At 32.8% G+C, this 22,371-nt stretch overlaps 1 protein-coding gene across 13 annotated transcripts in view; it reads left to right on the forward strand.

The window, feature by feature from the left end:
* dac (dachshund family transcription factor) overlaps window positions 1-22,371 on the forward strand; it is a 120,461-nt gene that overhangs the window by 45,746 nt on the left and 52,344 nt on the right. For 5 of the 13 annotated variants that reach the window (XM_085202863.1, XM_085202864.1, XM_085202865.1 and 2 more), the window contains 3 exons: window positions 1,866-2,005; window positions 13,829-14,033; window positions 17,017-17,076. In XM_085202863.1, coding sequence (XP_085058989.1) covers window positions 1,866-2,005; window positions 13,829-14,033; window positions 17,017-17,076 — 405 coding nt within the window. The remainder of the gene's footprint in view (window positions 1-1,865; window positions 2,006-13,828; window positions 14,034-17,016; window positions 17,077-22,371) is intronic. The other 8 variants (XM_085202867.1, XM_085202869.1, XM_085202874.1 and 5 more) reach the window with 3 other exon arrangements.

A 22,371-nucleotide genomic window follows, 5' to 3' on the forward strand; every position in this document is an offset into this window, starting at 1 on the left:
GTGATTTAAAGATTTAAGGAATTTATTAAATAATCAAGTTATTTGTGATAAGAGTTTTTTAGTGTCACATAGCATGGCCCTTCGATTACACTTAAGTACTTTCAAGCAAAAACAAAACGTATTTGGATAAAACTTTACGATAATATTGCTTAAATATCAGAATAAGACATATATAATAACTTGGCTATGAATATCAGCGGGCGAAGCCGCGTTTGTGTATCTAATGATTTAATATAAACCTTATTCATAAAGTAGTGAAACAAAATCGTCATATTACCGATTCGCCCCACCTACCGAAAACGAGATACCACAATCCAAGCTAATGGAGTGTCTCATAATGACGGTTGCTGACATAAAAATAAATAGGCGAGAGTCAGTTTCTGCGTAAGCTGATACTATGATAACAGCATCGCCCCCCGATAATTGCCGAACTTGTCCGACGATACGTAATGCTAGTTATGTGGTATTACGAGTGGCTAGTGGCTAGGCAAGTGCACTTTCTTTATTTGATTGCCAATCGGTGTGGAGTTAGTAAAGTTGCGATCTCATTTTAATACTGTTTTTAATTATAAATAGTGATCATTAAATGCTAGTTGAATTCTAATAATAAATGAAAAGACTACTGTTATTCATAGAAATAGGTAGAGAAGGTTTTAATATCGATGCAATGGTTGAATTAAAGTAATAACACTAAGGCATAGACAAGTATATAGAATTTGAGGCAGATATTTTATAACACATGTTTCTTAACATATTTAAAAATTGAATTATTAGTATATATCTTTTATACTAACTGATAAATTACCTAAAAGAAAATCTTAATTTGTAGAAGCAGGTATATTTTGTTGTGGTCAAGGGTAGGCGAGCAATAGGCTTAAGGGCAAAGATTTAGGTGACAAAGTTTATTACGGCTAAGAATATACCGTCCTCTATTACTTGACTATAAATCACGGATGGGAAAACAATAAGCGTGAAATTGTGGAAACTGTGGACGATGTCTTGGCATTAAATCTTGGGGGAGTGAAATAAATAAAAATAAATCTGGAATCTACCCTCACGCGAGAACATGATTTATTAGATAAATCCTACAAACAACTTGCGTAAGGCGATTTAGATGGTGCCCCATTTTATTTTAATTATATTTAATTAGTTATCTGTTATACTGTTTTTTTTAAATAACATGTACCTACTTAATGGCGTCGTTGTGGTCTGCGACTTAACGAGCAGTATTTCAGGTAACCGTAGACAAAATAATGTTTAGTTTTTTTATCAAATATTATTTTATATCCTTGGAATTGGTATACAAAGTAATACGTAGTTATATTATAGTAGTAATTGAATGCAGTGTTTGATGCAATAAAAGTGACTATTTACTTTTATTTCATTTTCACCAATAGATCGAATTGTTATTTTAACAATAACCGAAAAATAGTTATTACAATATAGTTTATACCTGTATATTTGTCACGTAAGGTAGCCTCTTACAATTTCTTCGTTATATGATGGTATAATTTTTTTTTAGGACGAAAAGAGACTTGTGTTTTTAACTTTTCTTTCGATAGATATTGTCTATTTAATTGAAGGACCTTTATGCTTTGGTGGTAAAAATACTAAAAATAATATCTACAAAAATATAATATAAACATTTTTATAAGTGGAAAACGAATCTACAATTAATAATAACACACACACAACGTCAGATTGGCGTTTGGTTCTTACTTTAGATAATAAATAATAATGAGTTTAATAATAATAACAATACACAATTATTAATAAAACATTTGTTGTTATTAAATAATTATTATTCTCAACTAAAATGTAAGTGTACCGTCATAAACGGCAGTAACGTGCTACTATGTCCGCAGCTCCAGACCGGGCCGACCACCGAAGCGAGCGTCAGGCGTGGGTCTTTCACTTGCCGCTACACAGTTCCCCGGACACCCCTTCAAGAAACATCGACTAGAAAATGGTGATTATTCGCCATACGAAAACGGACATATGAGTGGTAAGTTTTTTATAATATAATATTAAAGAAAATATCGTAATAGAAGTTTAATTTTACATCTTTGACCGATTAATACAAATGTAAGCTAACGATAGCGTGCCATATGATAGCATCGAATCCGTTTCGGTACCCCCCGGGAGGCGGATAGACTCCGGATATGAAGCTTCGCATCTCGGGTGTTCTCATTTCACAAACAAATTACACAAATACCAAATTATCCCAAAACAAACGGAGAAATAAAGTGATTAAATAGAGCTCAGCGCAAGACGGCCGGCCATCAATCATTATAGTCGCTTAGGCCTTTGTTGATGATTCTGTCTTTTGTCCTGTTTGCTCATATGCATCCAGAGAGCCCCGTCCTGCTCCGGCTTCAAGTGTTGCGCCAGACAAGGGAGCAATTACATTCGTGATCTTGCATAAGCGACACTTGTTTATCGCGCACTGCCGCGTTCGACTTTGAGTGCAGTTTGCCTGTTTTTTTTTGCAAACTGCTAATTAAATTTTTAATTTGGAATTACTGTCTCAAAAAAATCATCTTTGACTTATTTTTGTATATGAACTGATTGAGTTTATTATGTTTAAACATTTCTAAGTTTCCTATAACAATTATTATCTTTTGTAATTAACAAATAGGCATTGTTATTGTCATATTCATTTATTACCTATACCAATTTTCAATATTTGATGGATCTCTGATTACATTAATCACATGTGCGAATGACATTTCAATATTTCACCGTGATATAAACCCATAATTTTGACGCGTCGATGACAATGGTTCAGGCCCACTGGAACACACACATCGACAACGTTCCTTAAGACGTTAGCACACAAGCATGAATATGTATATATTTACAGTAAAATCACACATAAATGTCAACGTTTGGATGAGTGAGTGAGGTGGCGGGTGGCCTATTTTCACCCCGTGAAATAATAGGATACGAAAACATCGGAGGCAGAATATAATCCTACTAGGAACGGAATGGAAATAGGAATATGAAATGCGTGTAAGGGACGTCAGTCCACGTGCTCCGGAAGGGTTGATGCTTATCTTATAAATATCTTTGAAATTAACATCTACTCTGTTGTCTCATCGTTTCTCTTTTCTATAGTGTAACAAGAAATTACATTATATTGCTTTTTTAAGAATAAACTATTCAAAAAATGTCAATTAAATAATTTCATTGGAAAAAATAAATTGAAAACGCTTAACAAGTTCCATCTATAATTAATCGTTCAGTTGTTATACAAACATCAATAGCTCGATCATTTAGAGATATTAGATATAATTTGAATTTGTATATTTTTCTGTGCCAGCCCTATAATTTGGGAAACTGGTATGAAAATGATGTGTTGATAATAATTAAAGGTTTCGTAGGTTGTCGTCGCGATTCGGATGTTATGAACGAGGGGATAATGTAAGGCATTATAACATTACGCAAGGGTATAAAGCTTTACATTCTGATTGAATTCTGCGACTGAAATTAAGTAAGGATTTGCCTGTTTATGTTAAGGGAGAGGGATGTGACGGATCAGTCAATTTGTGAGCCTTTCCTCCGTGTCTTTGTTGCTTGCTGGGTATTGTGAGAGAAAATTGATATTATACTAATAATTAACCTATATATTACCATTATTTGGTTTTGTATTTCTGTTAATAAGAAACAAGGTTGGAAGGGTTCCGCAATCTAATAGGTCCCATAGTGTATTGACTTATAAAAAACCGACCAAGTGTGAGCCGGAATTGTACATCGAGAGTCCCGTACTAATAATATATTTTTTTATAAAATGAACTGTAGTTCACGTTCAACGAATGATTGTAATCATTCGATTGTCAAATGAATGCTTTCGTTCGCAAACTTAAGCTTGTAATTTTTTATAAGTTGTACTTCCTGTTTACAAAACTGAAATTTATACGGAACCCTCGATGGATGAGTCTGACTCGTACTTGTCTGGTTTTTTTTGCCAATATGACGTACGATTGTCAGTAGGGCAAGGTTAAGGTGAATCGATTGACGTAAGAATGATCAAAACCGGTCATCTAGTTTTATCACTACAAGACCACAGAACAAGCATACATACCTACATACCTGAGTTAATAAACACATTACCAATTTGTGTCACGATGTCGGGTAAAAAACAAAATTTCAATTTCAATGAAATAAGGTCACATATCTTTTAAACTGTTAGTTATATTACTGTTTTTTACCTTTTTTAAAAAGCACACAACAGAATGTTTATAGCATTACAAAAAACAACAAATGATTCTACCATATACGATTGGAAATTAATGTGTGTTGTTTTTTTGTGAACGGCCGCCGTGCTGTACTCGTATGCACGTGAGCTAGCGCTGACGTACAATGATAGAAATTCTTCGTTAATGAGAAAAGCTTTAAGTAGTAATTACTACGGTCGTACAAATAACAAATGTATAAGGAAACACTAACAATATACGTAATGATTACCGTTGCGGTGACAATTAAACGCCGAAGTGAAGTGGAACAGACGAAGTGTTACGATCTCATCGTTATAATTTCTCTATTAATTATATAGAAGGTGAGCATTTTTTTAAAACAAATTTACTTATATGATTTTAATTTAATAATAAATTGAATTATTTAATATTTTACATTCCGATTCTCATTAGATAAGACACTTCCATACTTTCCGCGGCACTCAACGCTGTTCTTCGCTCTGGTAACGAAGTACGTTACCAGAGCGAGGAAATTATTTCCACGAGTAGGAATCGAACCCACATCCTCTCGCGTCTACAATCGCACGCTTCTACATCCGCGCCACGACTGGCCTCACAAATTCACTTTAGGGTTGAATATTTACAAATGTCATATAATGATAAATATGATAGGAAGCTCGTACGTATGAAAATCAAATATTATACTGGTATGCGACCCAATATTTACCTGCAAGTATCATTCCATACTTCACATTCTAAGCAATTGTTTGAAACATTCAATTCATGCCATTACCGTGCCCGTGTTGTGTTCCCTATTCTAAACATTCAAGTCGGTTTGTAACATATTAAGAAATCTAAAATAAATTAAGTATATATTTTTTTATTATTTTATATCTGTCTTCCGTGTCTACTATAATAAGATGTGTTTTTTACATTGAATGTATTTGAGAAAAAAAATATGTAGGTACCTAAGGGAATATAAAAATATTAATAGAATAAATATGTTTTAAAAATATTTTTTACTAACTTAATCTTTTTAGAAACATTAGTATTATCTAATAAATAAAAAAAGATTTTGTAATAATAGATTAGGGATTAATACATTATCTAGATAGAAAGAGATATTTCTTTAGCAATCTAAATGGCCTTACTTTCTACCTTAGTTACAGAAAAGTAAAAACATCTATTAATGCCATACTTACTACGAATGAGCCATAACAATACTGAGCAATATTTCAACATAACGTAACGTTTCCTGAGAAATAAAGTTAATTTTTTGCAATTTCAACCTCGCGATAAGTATTTTTATTCGCTATTAAGCATCTTGCAAGCTATTTCCATACGAACATTAGCAATAAACTGTTGAATTCCCATCGCTTTGTTTGCGGTGTGGAACGAGGTTTACAATTAAAATGCTGTTTTCCACTTACGACATTACTCACACCTCGCACCTCGCACTCATCATGGCACATTCGTTTCGTTTTTTGCAAAGAAAAAGCATAACGACGGAATTTCTTTTAATTAACTGTACCGGCGTACTCTGAATGTCGGCGCCGGCGGTATTTTAATATTTCAATTATGTTCTTATTAAATACACAACAATATTGATATCGAAATATAAATTATTCATATATTTATGTTGAACTAAAATGCAATTTGGTTATACGTGATAATCTCAGCAACTTTTTGTTGTATCTTGTATTAACACGCTGTATCTAACATGTCGCGGGAACCTGGGAACCTAATGTTAGGAACAATTACTTTCATTTGACAACGAGGGCTAAGCTAAGCTGAGGATGTTAGCTTGCTCTAATTAAAAAAAAATACGGTGAAAAATAATTTTAACATGTCTTCTGTCAGAATATATAAATATCCAAATGCATGATGTCTTTAACAAAACGAATTATTGACCATATAATTAATACTTATATAGGTATATCGACAGCGATTGACTTAAAATTATAGGTTATGTTCCGTCGTTTGTAAGCGTTCGTCGACAGTAATGGCAGCGCCGATTTCATTCAAAACAGTAACTGGCTAACCGGCTGTCTAGAGATATCAACAATAAATTTGATAATCAAAAATGATTAATATAATATATTAAGTTGGTACTACTTCTATTTTAATAGTAGGAAATAATTTTACCAACTTTCAAAAACTTTTTAGCAGCATTGGTTATACTGGTTTGTCACTTACAAATGAAGGAAGAATTCACACTAGGCTGGTGACGGTTCGTTTTCTGTCCGATCTGATGTGTTTGTATGAGAAACATTCTTAAATGCGTGAATGGACCGAAACTGAACGGAATGATAGTAAGAATGTTCTAACTTCTCATAGAAGAATATTTTAAACAGACTGAGATTGGATCGAGAACGAACCGTGACTGGCACTATGGTGTGAACTCTTTCTGGAGGGGCTTCCTATATGAAAGCTTAGATGACAGAGGAAAAAGCTTAAGAGGTGTTCAGCCATCTGTGCCAAGATAAAAAACATATGTACTCCACAATAACACACTATAAAATATTTGTTATTATTAAATCTATTTTGCCCTTCACAAAACTCCACATGAGCCAATTACAACATTGTATTGTGCGAGCAAATTACATAAAATCAAAATGAAACGTAAAAAACATGTATCATTTTATATTTCAGTAGCAACAGCTGTTATTAACCAAAAAGATAATCCCTCCTTTGTGCTTTAATATTAATAAAATATTCGTCGATTTGGTATCTTCTATACTTATGTAACAATGGCGTAGCTTCTTTTCTAAAGGTTTACGGATGAGTAGCTCCCAACAAGTTCTAGGTCGGTGTGATTCAAACTCGAGTAACAGTTTTCTAAATCATTTTTTTGTAATGATTACCTAATTGTTACAACTATTATATTAAGATACATTCGCAACAATGCTGATACTGTGTTTTTATTGACATAAATGTTTGATTGTGAACGCGATAGGTTGTGGGTTTGATTCCCATTGGAGTAAATGAAATATTTTATATTTTTATTTCTTCGCTTTGGTGTCGAAGCAAAGCGCGGCGTTATGTTCCGCCACTTAATACGCAATGCCTCCGGAATTTGGCGGAAAATGGGGAACGGAGTGTCTTAACACTAGGCTCCCTCTGCCTACCCTGCTCCATGCAGGATACAGCGTGACGCTGCAAAAATAACTATTAAATATTTGTTTTACAATGTTGAAATGATTAAAATTATAATTAAAACATGTACCTATTTTCTTATGGAAGTATTTAAAGATCGAATGTCAAAATTTGACGTACATAAATAACAAGTATGACACATACTAATCCCAGCCTATTTATTTACACCGGATAAAACTGTATCCCGGTCAATTTACGAGTAATTAACTCTGACCCTCTTTCGCACATCGGAGGGAGAAGTTTTATTTGCCTCATATAAGTCGTTCTGAATTTCGTTAAAATGCTATTTAGGTTATATTATTCGTATATCGTAGGAATTATTAAGTAATCATAGGGGTTAACTAAAATGATCGACTTTTACAAGTAATAAGGTAGTATCTATTTAAAAAAGAAGAAATAATATAACATAGTGTATACATCACTTAAACACATTCTGACAATTCAACAATCGTAAGCTTAAGTAAAAACTTTTTACAACGTTAAAGATGTTAATCAAGTTTTTTACGCATGTATTTACAAATCATAGTTACTTGTTTTCTTTATATTTATTTAGACTAGAAATTCTTGTTAGTTATTACTTTTTTTACTTACCCTATAATTGAAATTTCATCTCTAGTGTAATATTTCCTTCTTTTATATAAAAACAAGACATCGCTTTATTTGTGCCTATAACTTCTTAGATTGCCTTTGTAAGTAAGGGACGTGGATTAGCGTGTGCTAGGGCAAATATTTTATTACAGTCCAAATCTCCAGCCCTCAACGTTTTATTGTTCATAAGGCTCGTCCGAGCCAAATGAAAGAGTTTATGGCGAACACATAAGTCTGCCAGTGTTGCTAGTAACAAGAAAATTCCCAGATTTTATACAAAATTGATCCTTAGGTAATATTTTAAAAATATTTTTTGGACAGATTCGATTATATTAATAGTCAAACAATAATGTAAATTTCATTTTAGGAAATAAAGATTGGATTATGCTATTGAAATTAATAGATTTATTAGAAAATTCGTGGGCGTGTGATAATTTAAGTGTGGCAGCATCGTCTGATCCGTCTTGTTGACTCAAGTTATTGACTGACATTTTGCCGGCGATTGTGTATTGCTGTTATTGATTGTACTTCGCACGTGACTTGTGTTGACGATTATAGCTTGTCTCTATTATGGACACGGCTTTATACGTTTAGTGTTATACATATACTTACATCTGAGCAGCGTTTTTACCTCTTAGAATTGATTTTCTAAATATAATATATATTTTGATTATAGCTTAATAAAAATATAGCTCAGAGGTAGCATTTAATATATAAATTATGATCTTTGTACTCGTATACATACCTACCATATAATGATATATTACAGACATAATAATAGCAATTATTTTAAAATAATGCATATTAAAATCACTGTTTCCAAAGCGACAAGCTGCGATTTATCCTTCAAATTGAAGACAATTATTTTGCCCAATCGTATATGCCATTGGTGCACTGACCGTACAATTATGTGTTTATTGTAAACGCCACGATTGCCGGCCGCCTGTAATTTACTTTTAATTCGCCTTGTTTTGTATCATTTTGGGCTTTCTTTATTCTGTCGTTCCACCAAGATTTGTTGGATTCCGTTATATCGCCTCAGAGAAGTTTTGAACAAGTGGTTTTTGCACCTTAAATTTATTAATGGAAATTATGGAGCTATATTAGTTTTTTTTTTATTACTTACTAGGTACTCCTAAAAATAGTGAAGAACATTTATTTCGTTTCTTTACATCATTATTCTTAGACTAGTTCCCTACATAGTTAGTAGCAGGCGATTATAAACTCGGAGTACTTGCATACATTGTAATGCATTTACAACCTTTGTGTTTATTATGTGGAGGTTAATGCGATTTTTAATTTATTCCTTTCTTATGATTTATACGCCATTTCTGTAATGTTAACGATTCCAATTTAAATTATTATCCTATAAAATGTGGAATTCTTGTGATAATGTATTTTGATATTTGAAATAAAAGGAACTTTTTAAACAATTTTTATTTACTCAAACATAAGTGTAAGTACTTAAACGATATTAATTATTAAGTCGATATCAAAATTTTAAAATCTATAGGCCTGTATATCAGTTAATAGAATAGTTCTCCCCATACATTGTCAGTTAGTCCGCTCAATCTTTCCGCTTTATGGCCAATCATTTGCGTTACTCGTTTAGTCATTTTGTAATCCGTCTGCAATAAACCTCAATGGTTATTATGCCTGAGCCTTTATCCTCGGACTTGCGAATGTTAAAATTCCTTGCTTGTTACTGGATCAAATAATTGACCACTTTTCATAGCTCAAATAATTTGTTGAATTAATAATTAACTCTATATTTCATACTTCTATCCGTATATGTATATATATATTAAAATAAACATGTCAGACTGTCGCATTCAATAGACGATCATTCTTTGTATAAAAAGTCTTAAAAGTTTTTAGTCATGATAATCTTTTCCCAACCTCCTTTAAACACATAAGTGATATAATTGGGGTTTCGACTCTATCGTTTCTAATTCTAAATAATGGCAGGTAATTTGATACGACCATTCGCCGAGGACAGTCGGTCTGCGATCAATAAATCGATGAAAATCGATATTCCTAATAGCGGTTTACAATCGACGTTTCATTTCTTTAAATGGCTGTTCAGTGGATTCGCTTAATAATAGTTATAATGATAATCGATGGGCAGTTTGCTGGTTAGGACGTGATGTCTGTTAGAGCTTTAGGGTTATTTTTTTATAGAGACACTTTTAAATTCTAACTTAGATTTTTATGATTAGATATCCTATACAATTATGTAGGTTATCCCTAATTTCATAGTTCAATTTGTAAATCAATATCGATAAATCAACTTTTGTTTTCATTTTCAAAATTATATTGGTAAATAAAGTCTATTATAAGAAAATAATAAGGTCGTCGTGGCGGAGGGGCACAATGGTGTGACTCTAACGCGACAGTTATGGGTTCGATCAATTATCAATATTTCCATTGCTTCACTCTGTCACCAAGGCAAAGCCCGGCGTTGAGTTTCGACATTCAAAACAACAATGTCTCGTAAAAATTCGGCGGAAAATGTGAAACAAAGTGTCTTAGCACTATGTTCCTTCTGCCTACATTGCCATTTGTGGAGTACAGCGTGAAGCTGATAAGAACATAATGTCTTTTGATTTAATAATCTATATATATAATAATCTATATATATAAAAGGACTTGTCCTCACTGACTGAGGTAAGACGCACGCACAGCCGTAACCGCTAATGGTAGAAACATGAAATTTGGACAGCTGTTTACTTTCGTAATCTGGACATTCACTAAGAAGGGATTTTGAAAAATTTCAACCCTAAAGGGGCGAAATAGTGGTTGAAAGTTTGTATGGAAAAAAAATTAAATCGGCACCGATTTCTATAAAATTTGAAATTTAGATTTTTAAAAGTATTTAATTGAATACGTGTTTCATTGTTTTCTAGAATTCTCCTCCTAAGGGTGCAAATAAGGGGTTGAAAGTTTGTATGGAAAAATTCTTAAATCGCCACCGATTTTTATAAAATTTGAAATTTAGATTTTTAAAAGTATTTCATTGAACACATGTTTCATGGGTTATTAGAATTCCCCCTAAATACGCAAGCGAAGCTGCGCGCGTCGGCTAGTTATATATTATGATAAAAGAAAGTAAAATTAAATCTTAGAATGCTGATTAAAAACAATATAGGTAATATCGGTATATTATTTTTATATCTAAATTATGTTTGCTACACAATTAAGGCATGAAAATAATGTTAAATACTACTTTTAACAATTTATAAAGAAAAATATAAATAAATAATATACAAATTATTAATTGCAATATATTAAACACAGCGAGGCCGCATCTACTTAGTGGTTACTTAACAGTTCTAATTAAAAAGAGACAATCATATAATCGTACATGAGAAGGAAAGAGAGAATGTAGAAGGGTTGTGGTAACCGCAGGTTATTACAGATTTAACACGTATTTAGTTAATTAGTAAGTGCGGTTGACCGGCGTGGTTACACTGGTCAAGCTCTTATACTTTAGGGATTTATGAATATAATTTTTGGTACTCAGTTGGTGTTATTTGTGACTGAGATCGAACTTTTCATTAATATACAAAAAAGATTATTTTTTAGGGTAAACAATTATTGTGCGTGGCGTTTGGTTCCGCCGTTCTACACGTAATGTATCGAATTCGACCAGAAAGTTATATTACGTTCTCACTCCTCGATTTGAGTCCAATTTCGAGTCCCTCGATGTATAGAGGACAAAGTAAAGCTCGCATTTCTTAGAGAGACACTTGTTACTTCTACACGCATAGAATATTTTTTTTTTTACTTCGTATATTTGAACCGCCTAACAAATAATTTAATTATACCTAATTAATATAATTATACAAAAAATATAAATGAAGTAGTTATAAGCCAACTGATATTACATTGTTTTTTCAATATAAACAAAACAGCTAACTTTAAGTACAAAGCAACAAATACATTAAACGCCGTGTATGGCCGACAAGATAACAACGGTTAACTAAGTAAATACACCCGCCCAATTAATTCAGGGTCCATTGGTCATAATGTTTGTTTGTTTGTAACTTTGTATAATCCTTGAATTGGAGTTTAAAATATCTAGACAGTTTTGAGTCGGTAGGTACCAATAATATTGAAGAATTATTTTATATACGTATTTGAACTTGCTATGGTCAATTGGGAGTTGCCCAACAGTAAGTTATAGTAGTGGATTTAAATCGGAAAATAGATAATCACAATTTTCTCTTTGCTTCTAAAAAAATACATCAGCTTCATGCACACGGCAGGGTAGACATAGAGAACCCAGTGTTAAGAAACTCCGTTCCCCATTTTCTACCAAATTCTGGAGGCATAAGGTGTTGAGTTGCAGAACTCAACGCCGCGCTTTGCCTCGACACCAGAGCGAAGAAATGAAAATATAAACGCAAATAAATATTTCACTTCCTCGAGTGGGAATAGAACCCACAACCTTCGCGTTATAGTCACACCCTTGTGCCGCTGCGCCACGACGGCCTCTTTGCTTTTATTGATAGAAAATAGAAGAATCAACAAAATACTGGTCACACTAGTAATAAATTCTTCTAAGCTTTAGAAAATTTTATCTTTTACTAATCGGTCAGAAATAATAAGATTTAACATTTTCTTATGATAACTTACTTATGATCAACAGTTTCTTATTTAATTTAAATATTAATAACGCTCCCCCGATAGTGCGCAATACAAATTAAAGAAGCTGAGTAAAATATTATAGGAATCAATATTGAAAGGATGACTTGATTGAAATTACAAACTAAGATTGATTATGTATTTATTAGAATTTATTCATTAATTAAAATTTTCTTCCCCTTTACGACATTATGGTATGGTGAGATTATCAATTACATCTTGCGATATCTATAAAATAATCTTTGTTATTAAAATATCCTTTCAAATACAATTAGAACTTACGTAGTAGGATATGTGTGTAACCAGAAACAAATTTGCTATAGCGAAATCCAATGTTGATTTAATATAATGAAAATACCGTGATTTGTAGAACAATGCTCATCTTTTAGATGTACCTGTTCCCTAATCGTATAACAAAGGGAAACATATTAAATACTCAGCAATCCTAAAATGCTTTGTAGAGCGTACAATATAAAAGGGTGTTTTCCTTAACGGTCCAAACGTTAATTCGTGTTTAATTCGACACCTTGTTAATTGTTTCCGACACCCTAGACCGTTTGGTGACCTCCGGGGGGACGTGGACATCCAAAGACCACCCGGCACCTAAAACACCCCCATAGGGGGTTGTTTTAAGAATATTTGCCTTACACCCCCTATGTTTGCACGGGTTGTTTGTGGTACCCAGAAAACAATAGTCTCGAAATTCATTGCTCATTTTATTATTGTTGATACACCGTTTTACGGGCGATTCGATTATTGGGACCAGTAATTAAATGATAATACCGGGTATTAATTGAATTTTACCTGGGCATGTCCGTGATTACACTTAAGTGCGATGCTTTATATTATAGGTACCACAGATAGAAAAAAACCATTAACAATTAAATTTCATTATCATAGATAAAATATTAAATTAAATGTTTATTAACAAGACTTAAAATTAAAACGTTTACTGATTACTTAACCGAGGGCACTGTTTTCGATAATATTATGCTCTATTATATTTTATTGTCAGTTTTTGTCATAAAAATAGAATGGAATAGCTTTAGCTAACCTGTACGAAAGTACTTAAACTTTTATTATACTTTATACAGTTTACTTTTCTGTGAATTTTAATTAATATTACAATATTGTAATACGATGAACTTTGTTGCAAAATCGTTAAATGTATTTATTGATGAACACCTATTATTTCCCATAAGATATTTCACTGACTTGACTCCAACACTAATTCTAATTAGATATTCTGTTCACAGAAATGGCTCGCATGGACAAGTCACCGTTATTGGCGAATGGATATAACGCACCACCAACACACCTAGGCCCCATGGGCTTCATGCACCAGCACGCGCTGATGTCACCCGGCATGCCTCACCACGGCGTACCCAGACCTGATGGCTCCATCATCAAAGGTCAACCGATGCACAATATGGAGGCACTGGCGAGGTAAGCACAATATTTATTGTATATGTACGTAATTTGTATTTAAATTTTCGCTTATTTCTTATTATTTCATAATTATAATGTTGATAATAATTGTTACAAAAAATATATGAAAGTAATTATTATTATCATTACAATGCAAACATGATAGTGTCAAAAAATATAAAAACGTAATTTATTATAGACACTAGTAAAATGAAATATTAATAAACAAATAAATTATTATAATGCAAGCTTACAGCGGATATCGGTTGCGTAAAACTGTGGCTTCCCAAACACGGCGTGAGCTGGTATTAATTCAGTTCACCATTTTATCTACACGAATCTCATAGGAAGCTTTTGTATATTGCAGTCATTTGGTCTATTTCAGTTTCATGATTGAAAAGCAAAAGACAGGCGTATCATCTAAATTTGTACTTTACAATGGAGTAAATAAAATTCACATTGCTCACGTTATTTTATCCTATTAATAATCATAACAATATAAGGAAAACATTCTATTTATCTCTTTTTATATCAATGTCTATACATAAGTGACATATTGGTTTTTTCTCTGAATATTGAAATACAGTTAAATTAATTTAACGCTTTAACGCAAAATGTTCTTCTTTAAGAATAAATTGGTAAATTGGTGTAAAGTATTATTATGTTAAGTTACTCTCTAATTTAAAGACCAGATTGGAAAAATGGAAACAATTGAAACAATCATTCTCTAAGTTTCGACTCATAATCATCACGTTTATGATCAGACACCTAGATACAGACCTACTGCTAAGATATAAAATAAATACCGAAATACTTAATAAGAATAAACACAACTAAAAATCACTTCCCAAATGGACGTGTTAAAACAATATTTACTAATTAGTTGATAATGAGCTTATATACATAAGTAAATGAGAAAGAAGCCTGTAAGCGGGTCAAAAGTGATACAGGTTAAATGACTCAGTTAATCCAATAAGAAAAGTACAAACACTGAGTGCCCTCACTTCCGCCCGAAGACCCGCAGTGCTCACTTGACTTGTCTTACCCGCGCTCACCCGCACTCACCCGCACTTACCCGGGCTTACCCCACTGTCTTACTGCCACCCATATGATACGACGACAGTACGATAACCTACAAACGTATTACGGTGCCTTATATACGACAAGTAATCCATACTGTGATTGCGTTACATTTTTTATACACGAATACTTATTATTGTTCAAGAGGTAGTTAGACCCCTTCAAGGCATGTCTTAAAATAGTAGGAAAACATTTGAAGCATACTTAACCTTTAAGTATGGACGTCGGGTCTGACAGACCAGACAGTTCTGCGAATTCTACAAATCGGCCACTTCTCGGTGACCTCCGCCACTGAGTCTCTCAGTACCTTTCGTATTAATGACAAAATGAATGTAGATAGCAGTGGTTGTGTCTCTGGGTTCAAAACACGTGAGTATTTAACTTTCTAAACGGGGCCTGGGTCTGTCAGACCCGACGTCCATGTTTCCCATACATGAATGATTTCAAAACGCCATATATTTTTATAATATTACAAAATATACTTTAATATTTTAATTGTATTATTTGTATTCAAATGTTTTTATTGTTTTATATCATATATTATTTGGCATTGTTTGTTATATATTTTAGTAATATAAATATTATTTACCTAAAAAAGATTCAATTTTTTTAGTTTTTATGATAAAATGGAAAAAAATGATCGACCTAGCACGTCAGGGACAAAAATATCGGTACTTTATAATCAACATAAAACAAAAGAATTGGACGACGACATTTTATAAAGAAAATAGCACTTTATCAAATAAAAAGACGCGTTTTGTATACTAAACTACTCTAAGAATTGAGAATGACTTTGACTCGCGTTTCGCGATCTGATCTATCATTTTTTGAACATGAAGCTAAAAAAATAGTTTTGGGATCTTGAAAAACATGTACACTTTGCCCCCAAAAGATATATAGAAACACAACACATACTTATGTTGACTGCAATCGTCCTGTTTGCCTACAATGTTGAAAGCCATTGTGTATCGATGTTCAATAATACCCTATCTTGAGGTGTTGTCAAAATTTTTATTTTATAACATAAGATGTCATTTCTTTATTTTTTTTATTTGTTAGACTTTATATTTTGTTAAAAAAATATTTATTTTATTATCTGTCTTTTTTTTATAGTATTATTTTCTTAAGAGTCATCCCATGTGGCCAAAGACTGAAATTGTGACTTTAAGTTACTTAAATCGTTGTGATGCGTAAATTTTAATAAAAAGCGATTTTATTTATATTGATTTTGTTTGATTTGAGGCTATTCATATAAACTAAAACATAAAATTGTTTTCTTCCTTTAAAAAACAGTCGGAATATGACCAATAAATACACTGGTCTGACAGACCCGACGTCCATATGTATGTTATAAAAAAGTCACGTCCATAGTTAAAGGTTAATATACTAAAATATTAAATTGCAAGGACGAAGTGCGCTTCAGTCTTAGATGGAAACCAATTAAGCTTCAACAAAACCCTTTAACTATTGTAAGAAGTATTCCCTCCCAAGAAAAGTTTAATGAAAACAAAGTGCTAAAGTAATTGAGAAACAATTTCGACGATCACGCATGAGTTGCTACGACACAAATATAAGCGATTGTTTTAAAAACATAATTAATTTGTTCGACCCCTCCAGCCTAACGGAACATTTAATATTGAATGTTCGTAATTATTCCTTTTACATTTAAACCCTTTTTTCATTCAATAACTTTTATTTTAAACACTTAAAAACAATTTGTTGCAAGTTTTGTCTGTAGAGGTCTTGTTAAATTGAGATTGAAACGAACTTCTTTATGAAAAAAAAAATTAAAATTTTTGTTATCACGCTGCCATTCCCGTAATTATTTTTTAATCATGAATGTTTTCATTTTATTTCTTTCATATTTCGTCTTCTTTATTATTTCTTCAGTTTTCTTATTTTATTTTTTCTTTGTCTACAGATCTGGTATTTGGGAGAATTGTAGAGCAGCTTACGAGGACATCGTAAAACATCTCGAGAGGTAAGGCAGGAATCAGTTTTGATGGAATAATAGAAATCATTAATTATCTTATTTAATTTAATCTCGTTTTTCATTAATTAACTTATTTAATTTGTTTCTTTTACGTTCTTTTTGATTATGAGTCATTTTTTAACGTAGTAATTCATCGAAATAATAAAAAATACAACTGGATCACATTAGGCGAAATGGACGAGTGTGAAATAAGAGGAGACAATTAGGTTTCTATATCGTCTGTACGTGTGTATTTTTAACAAATGACCAGTGGTCCGGCGAGCGTAGGTCCGCGTCGGTGTGCGGGCCGCGAACAATTCATCAAACTCATCCTGGGCTAATCTCGATGCGAGGAAAATGCGCCTCTCATGTAAATTGGGCCGATTTGAGGGCCAACGGTTAGGGGAAATGCTTTTCTTTTCATGTTTAATGGATGGTGATTGATCGGGGATCGAACGATATTCGCGGTTTTGACTTCATTTTCAAGTGCTGTTAAGCGTATCGAATTCAAGTCAACAATCTAATGGATTTTACCGTATAAATCATTATTCCTTTATTATTGTATTGAAACATGAATAGTTTCAATTTATATATTATTTTTCACTAATTTATTACTTAATTATTTGAATGGTAAATAAAAAAAACACAGCTTGTCTCTAAAATGTTGTGTATAAAATCTTTAGAGTGTAATTTCTTTCCACCATCGTAAACCTGCGCTTAAATCTCTAAAACTACCAGAGTTATTCAATAGTAAAGTTTCTATGTATGACATCTTCATAAAGATACTTTATATTAACCGGAAATAACAAAATAATCATAATCCAAGAGCGGAGCACTAGTTTAATTATAAAAATAAATAATTGTTAATTGTCTCTTTTATATTTAATTTATACTCTCACCCATGTAGATGTACAATTTTAGGGTACTCCTACATTCTACTAATTAATCCTCTAGATTTGAAAATAAAACGTATCCACGGCCCGCGCTGCCCGTGCTGGGTAGAATTACAGTCGGACAGCGCGCCTTGTACCGATGTGTCACTGTCAGCCTATCGCCCGCCACGGGTTGGATTAAGGCTGTTTTTAAAGAAATTACTCTGTAATTTTTGGATATTTATTTACTTATGCATACGTTTTATTAATTTAAATATAGACATATATAATAAATACATTTTTATATACTTTTTTGTAGATTTACTTGCCAAATATAAAATAGGAAATGAGAAATATTTCGACGATCCAAACGAAGGCCACTTACGAATACCTACTCGATAAGGTTTCGTCAGTCACCATAATATAGGTTTAGGGCTCTATCTAGTTTACGAACTCTATTATTGTTACTTAGCTTAGAATATTAAATTATTATTAATATTACATGTTTATGATAATATGTATTTTTGAGAGTTCTCATTGTTTACTTTAAATAAAAGTAAGGTAGGTAGCAAAAGGTAATAAAATGTAGGTAAGGTAATAAAATATTAAACTCAACATGCAATGCCCCCAGAATTTCGCGGAAAGTAGGCAGCGGAGTGTCTTAACACTAGGCTCTTTGCTACATGAAAAAATACCACAATAAATTTAGATTTCAATGATAAATATGAACAATAAAGTTATATAAAAATATTAGCGATGGTATACGATTGGCATATAAATAAAACACGAACGTGATGTACATGCTATAATTCCGATATTGACATTTATAACAAGCAGCGGTGTTTATTAATATCGAGGTCCTTGGTTTCTTCGCTCGGCTCGCTTAGTCCGCGCAGGCGCCGACCGGTTCTCCATCCTAAGTCCAATTAATTGACAGGATTATCTCTGATTTAATATAATTTGTAGGTACTGTTTGTTTTGCATCCTTCGAGTGCAATCATTCGTAATTATTAGACGATTTTATAATTACTAATTTCTATATTAAATAATAATTACTTAATTATAATAATTTTGGACAGGAGGGGCAAACATAATTGTATAAGACAAGAATCACGAAAATATTACAACAGCTCTTTCTCTTATATTATAATAGTAACAATAGTAGTAGTAGCAATTTTCATTTAAACCTATAGTAAAAATAGCATTTAATAAAATTTTGATGGAAATGCAAAAAAACGTGTCTGACTCAATCGCTGTAAATCAAACGACTCAATTAACAGTCAACAAATCGTTGGGATCTATGCATTCGTCCGGTTTAATTCCGTTTCGGATCGAATTAGCTGCGATTAATCGGCGTACGGCGGGTTAAGCCGGGAGAGCCGGGAGAGCCGGGAGAGCCGGGTGAGCCGGGTGAGCCGGGGGCATACGCTGCACACATCGCTCTGACGTCGATCGTTATTCATCGTGCCCCTTGCTACGGAAAGATACCGGTGTTTGTTCACCCTTAATTCTAGATTTTAAACAATCAACTCATATAAAGAAACCACTTGACTGAAAAAAGTAAATGTCGCGTAATCTCAGCACTCTTTCTCAGATTCTTTATTTTTTTTTACATAAAATTGTAAACGCTGCCTGTAAAGTGTTTTTTTTAATAATATTTTGCACGTTTTAATTCTATTCTTACATGTTCTTTAAAAAAACCGGTTAAGTGCGAGTCGGACGCGCCCACTGAGGTTTGCGTAACAATTTCAGGATTGTGGGTCAACGCGAATTACAGCTCATAAAAGTTGACAAACTTAATTTTTTCGTGCATATGCACTTATTTTGTATTAAATGTACTACAAATATAAGTTTGTAATGATTTTTTTTTTCTACGAAATAGTTATACATTTTTACTTTTCCAATTTGTTCTTTTAATTTATATTATACCTAAGTTCTCACTTGGTGCCAAATTTCACATGTGTAGACCTACAAATGCAGCAAAAACGATGCATAAATCCTCATATTCTTTGATCTTATTGAATTAGAAGCTTGATTTTTCTGTGCTTTAACTGACTTCGATCTCGAGATAAATGGTCTTGACAGACGGACAGATGGGCAACAAAGTGATCTTATAATGTTTCCGTTTTGCTTTTAGAGATATGTTACCCTAAAAGGAAGTCGAACATACCTGTGTAACATATATAATTCATAAATATATGTCTGATTTTATATTAAATGGCGAAGAGTATGTAGGCGTGTCGATTTATTTTTATGAATTAATTTTATTGGCAAACATTAGAAAACGTCAAATATCGCGGCGGTAACGTTTGCGTGATTGAATCCTCCACCATTAATTTGAAGGAAGATCAAACGAAGACCGAGGGTGATATTTATCAAGGATATTGCGAATTATTTTAATCAAATCAAATTCCCTTCGTTGTAAACAAATGCTTTTGATTAATGAGACGCGCGACAGAGCTTCGTCGCTGATAAAACACCCGAGGAACTGGCAAAATTAATGGTCATAAAATGAACTCTTGTCTCCGCGAGATAAAGATGCTGAATGCTTATGATCGCTTACCATTCTCTCCACTTCTGTTTGAAGGATGATCTGAACATCACATCTGATGACTGTTCATTTTGTGTCAAGATATTTCTTTAGACAGTTTTCACGCAGTTGCGACCAACTTTTAGTATAATTATTTAGATTGTCATGCCTAAAAGTCATTAATAAAATGTAGTTTTGATTTTGAGTTGGCTAATATACGTAGAGCGATATGAAAAGGGTGCCGAGTCACGGTAGTCGGCCCTCTGAATACCTCCCGAGTTTGTCACCAATGCGGTCGTACTGGCATTTTATGGAGCTCTTTGTACTTTGCCCTTTTATAGTCTAAACTATTTGGATAGTTTCGTTGGTGAACCAAACTATTCGTTGCGTTTACTTTGATATTTGTGCTTACTTACTGACCGTCACTTTAATGTCGGTATATAATATTGTAAATTAGAAATAATTTGTCAACGCAGAAATCTGGTTTGTGTTGAAATTAACGACTTTGATGTTAATTTTTGATTTAGGTATTATTTTAATAGTAGGTACGAACCAAGCCTAATTTAACGGTACGTATAAAAAAAATTAGGTTAAATGACTATGTATAATAGTATTATTATGCAAATCTTGAACAAAACATGAAGATAGCATAAATATTTTACAATCGGGGAGCGTCTAACATTGTTACAGCGTAAGTTGCACCGTCAGCCTATATTAATCTGGATCCGGCGCCTGACAGCACAAGTCAAATTTCTCATCAAAAATAAGAATTAATGACGAACAGCATTAATCATTAGCTCGCAAACAGCACGAGGTGTCCGTATCCCATTATTTTGCATTACTAATGATATGTACACAGCGATAAGGGATGCTTTATAAAAACCTGCGAGGTATCAACTTACTTTATCGATTTTGTGTAAGCTCGCTAATGTTTCATTATTTTGTGATGACTTCAAATGTTTTTATTGTGGTAATTTAAATATATATCGTGCTGCCATCTTTCTTGTGAAAGTAGAGGAATACATCGCGTCGGAATGCTAATTCGTTATTAGGCTTAATTTTATGCGGTAGCGCGTACGGAGTGAAAAAGATTTATTATTCCCTTCGTTATTCGGATGTCATTCTGAAAATGAATTTGCAAATAAACCGCGATTTTCGCTAGCTTTTTAATTATCTTATTTTTTGTTTATAATATTAAACCCATTTTGTTACTGATAAAATTCTATTTTGAGTTATACATAAATAGAAAATAAAACATACTTAACGATGTGTATTATCTATCTATCAATTAGCCGCCTTCACTCAATAATTTTAATAAGTTTGTAACACTAATTACTTCCTCCCCAGAAGGCGTGACCGTCCTATTTCTAGAAGTTGGCCGAACTGCCAATGACAGAAGATGTCACTTTTCTTTTAATTACGCGGCGGCCTCATTCCTTCGCGCCCTATTAGTACGCATCAATCAATGTTGCCAATACCTATTTTTTACCCTGTATCTCAGATGTTTTTCCCTTGCAGCGTTTTTGTTTACGAAGATTTTTCAAGTGGGGAATAATTTGATGAGGTCCGCCACCCGACCGCGTTGGATGCGGACAATGCTCATTTGTCATCGTCTTGTCATTTCTGCGTTTCTTTTGAGTCGTTGCATCGCCAAAGTAATTATATAATTTTTAGTAGACTTTTTCGATTGTGCGAATGGTCTTTGTATCGTCCACAACATTGTATTGTTGTAAGTTAATGATGTTTACTTCATCCTAATTAATGAAATTCTGGTTTATGCGCAAAAACTCTTTATAACACGATTTATTGATGGCAAAGAATATTAAGCCAATAATAAGAAAACGATCAGTTCTAATGATAAATAAATTACAATCAACGTCAGTTGGTACCTATATATTTAAT

The sequence above is a fragment of the Heliconius melpomene genome, chromosome 19 (assembly GCF_056956725.1).
Source record: "Heliconius melpomene rosina isolate 202511_hmr_F chromosome 19, ASM5695672v1, whole genome shotgun sequence".
Taxonomy (NCBI): Eukaryota; Metazoa; Arthropoda; class Insecta; order Lepidoptera; family Nymphalidae; genus Heliconius; species Heliconius melpomene.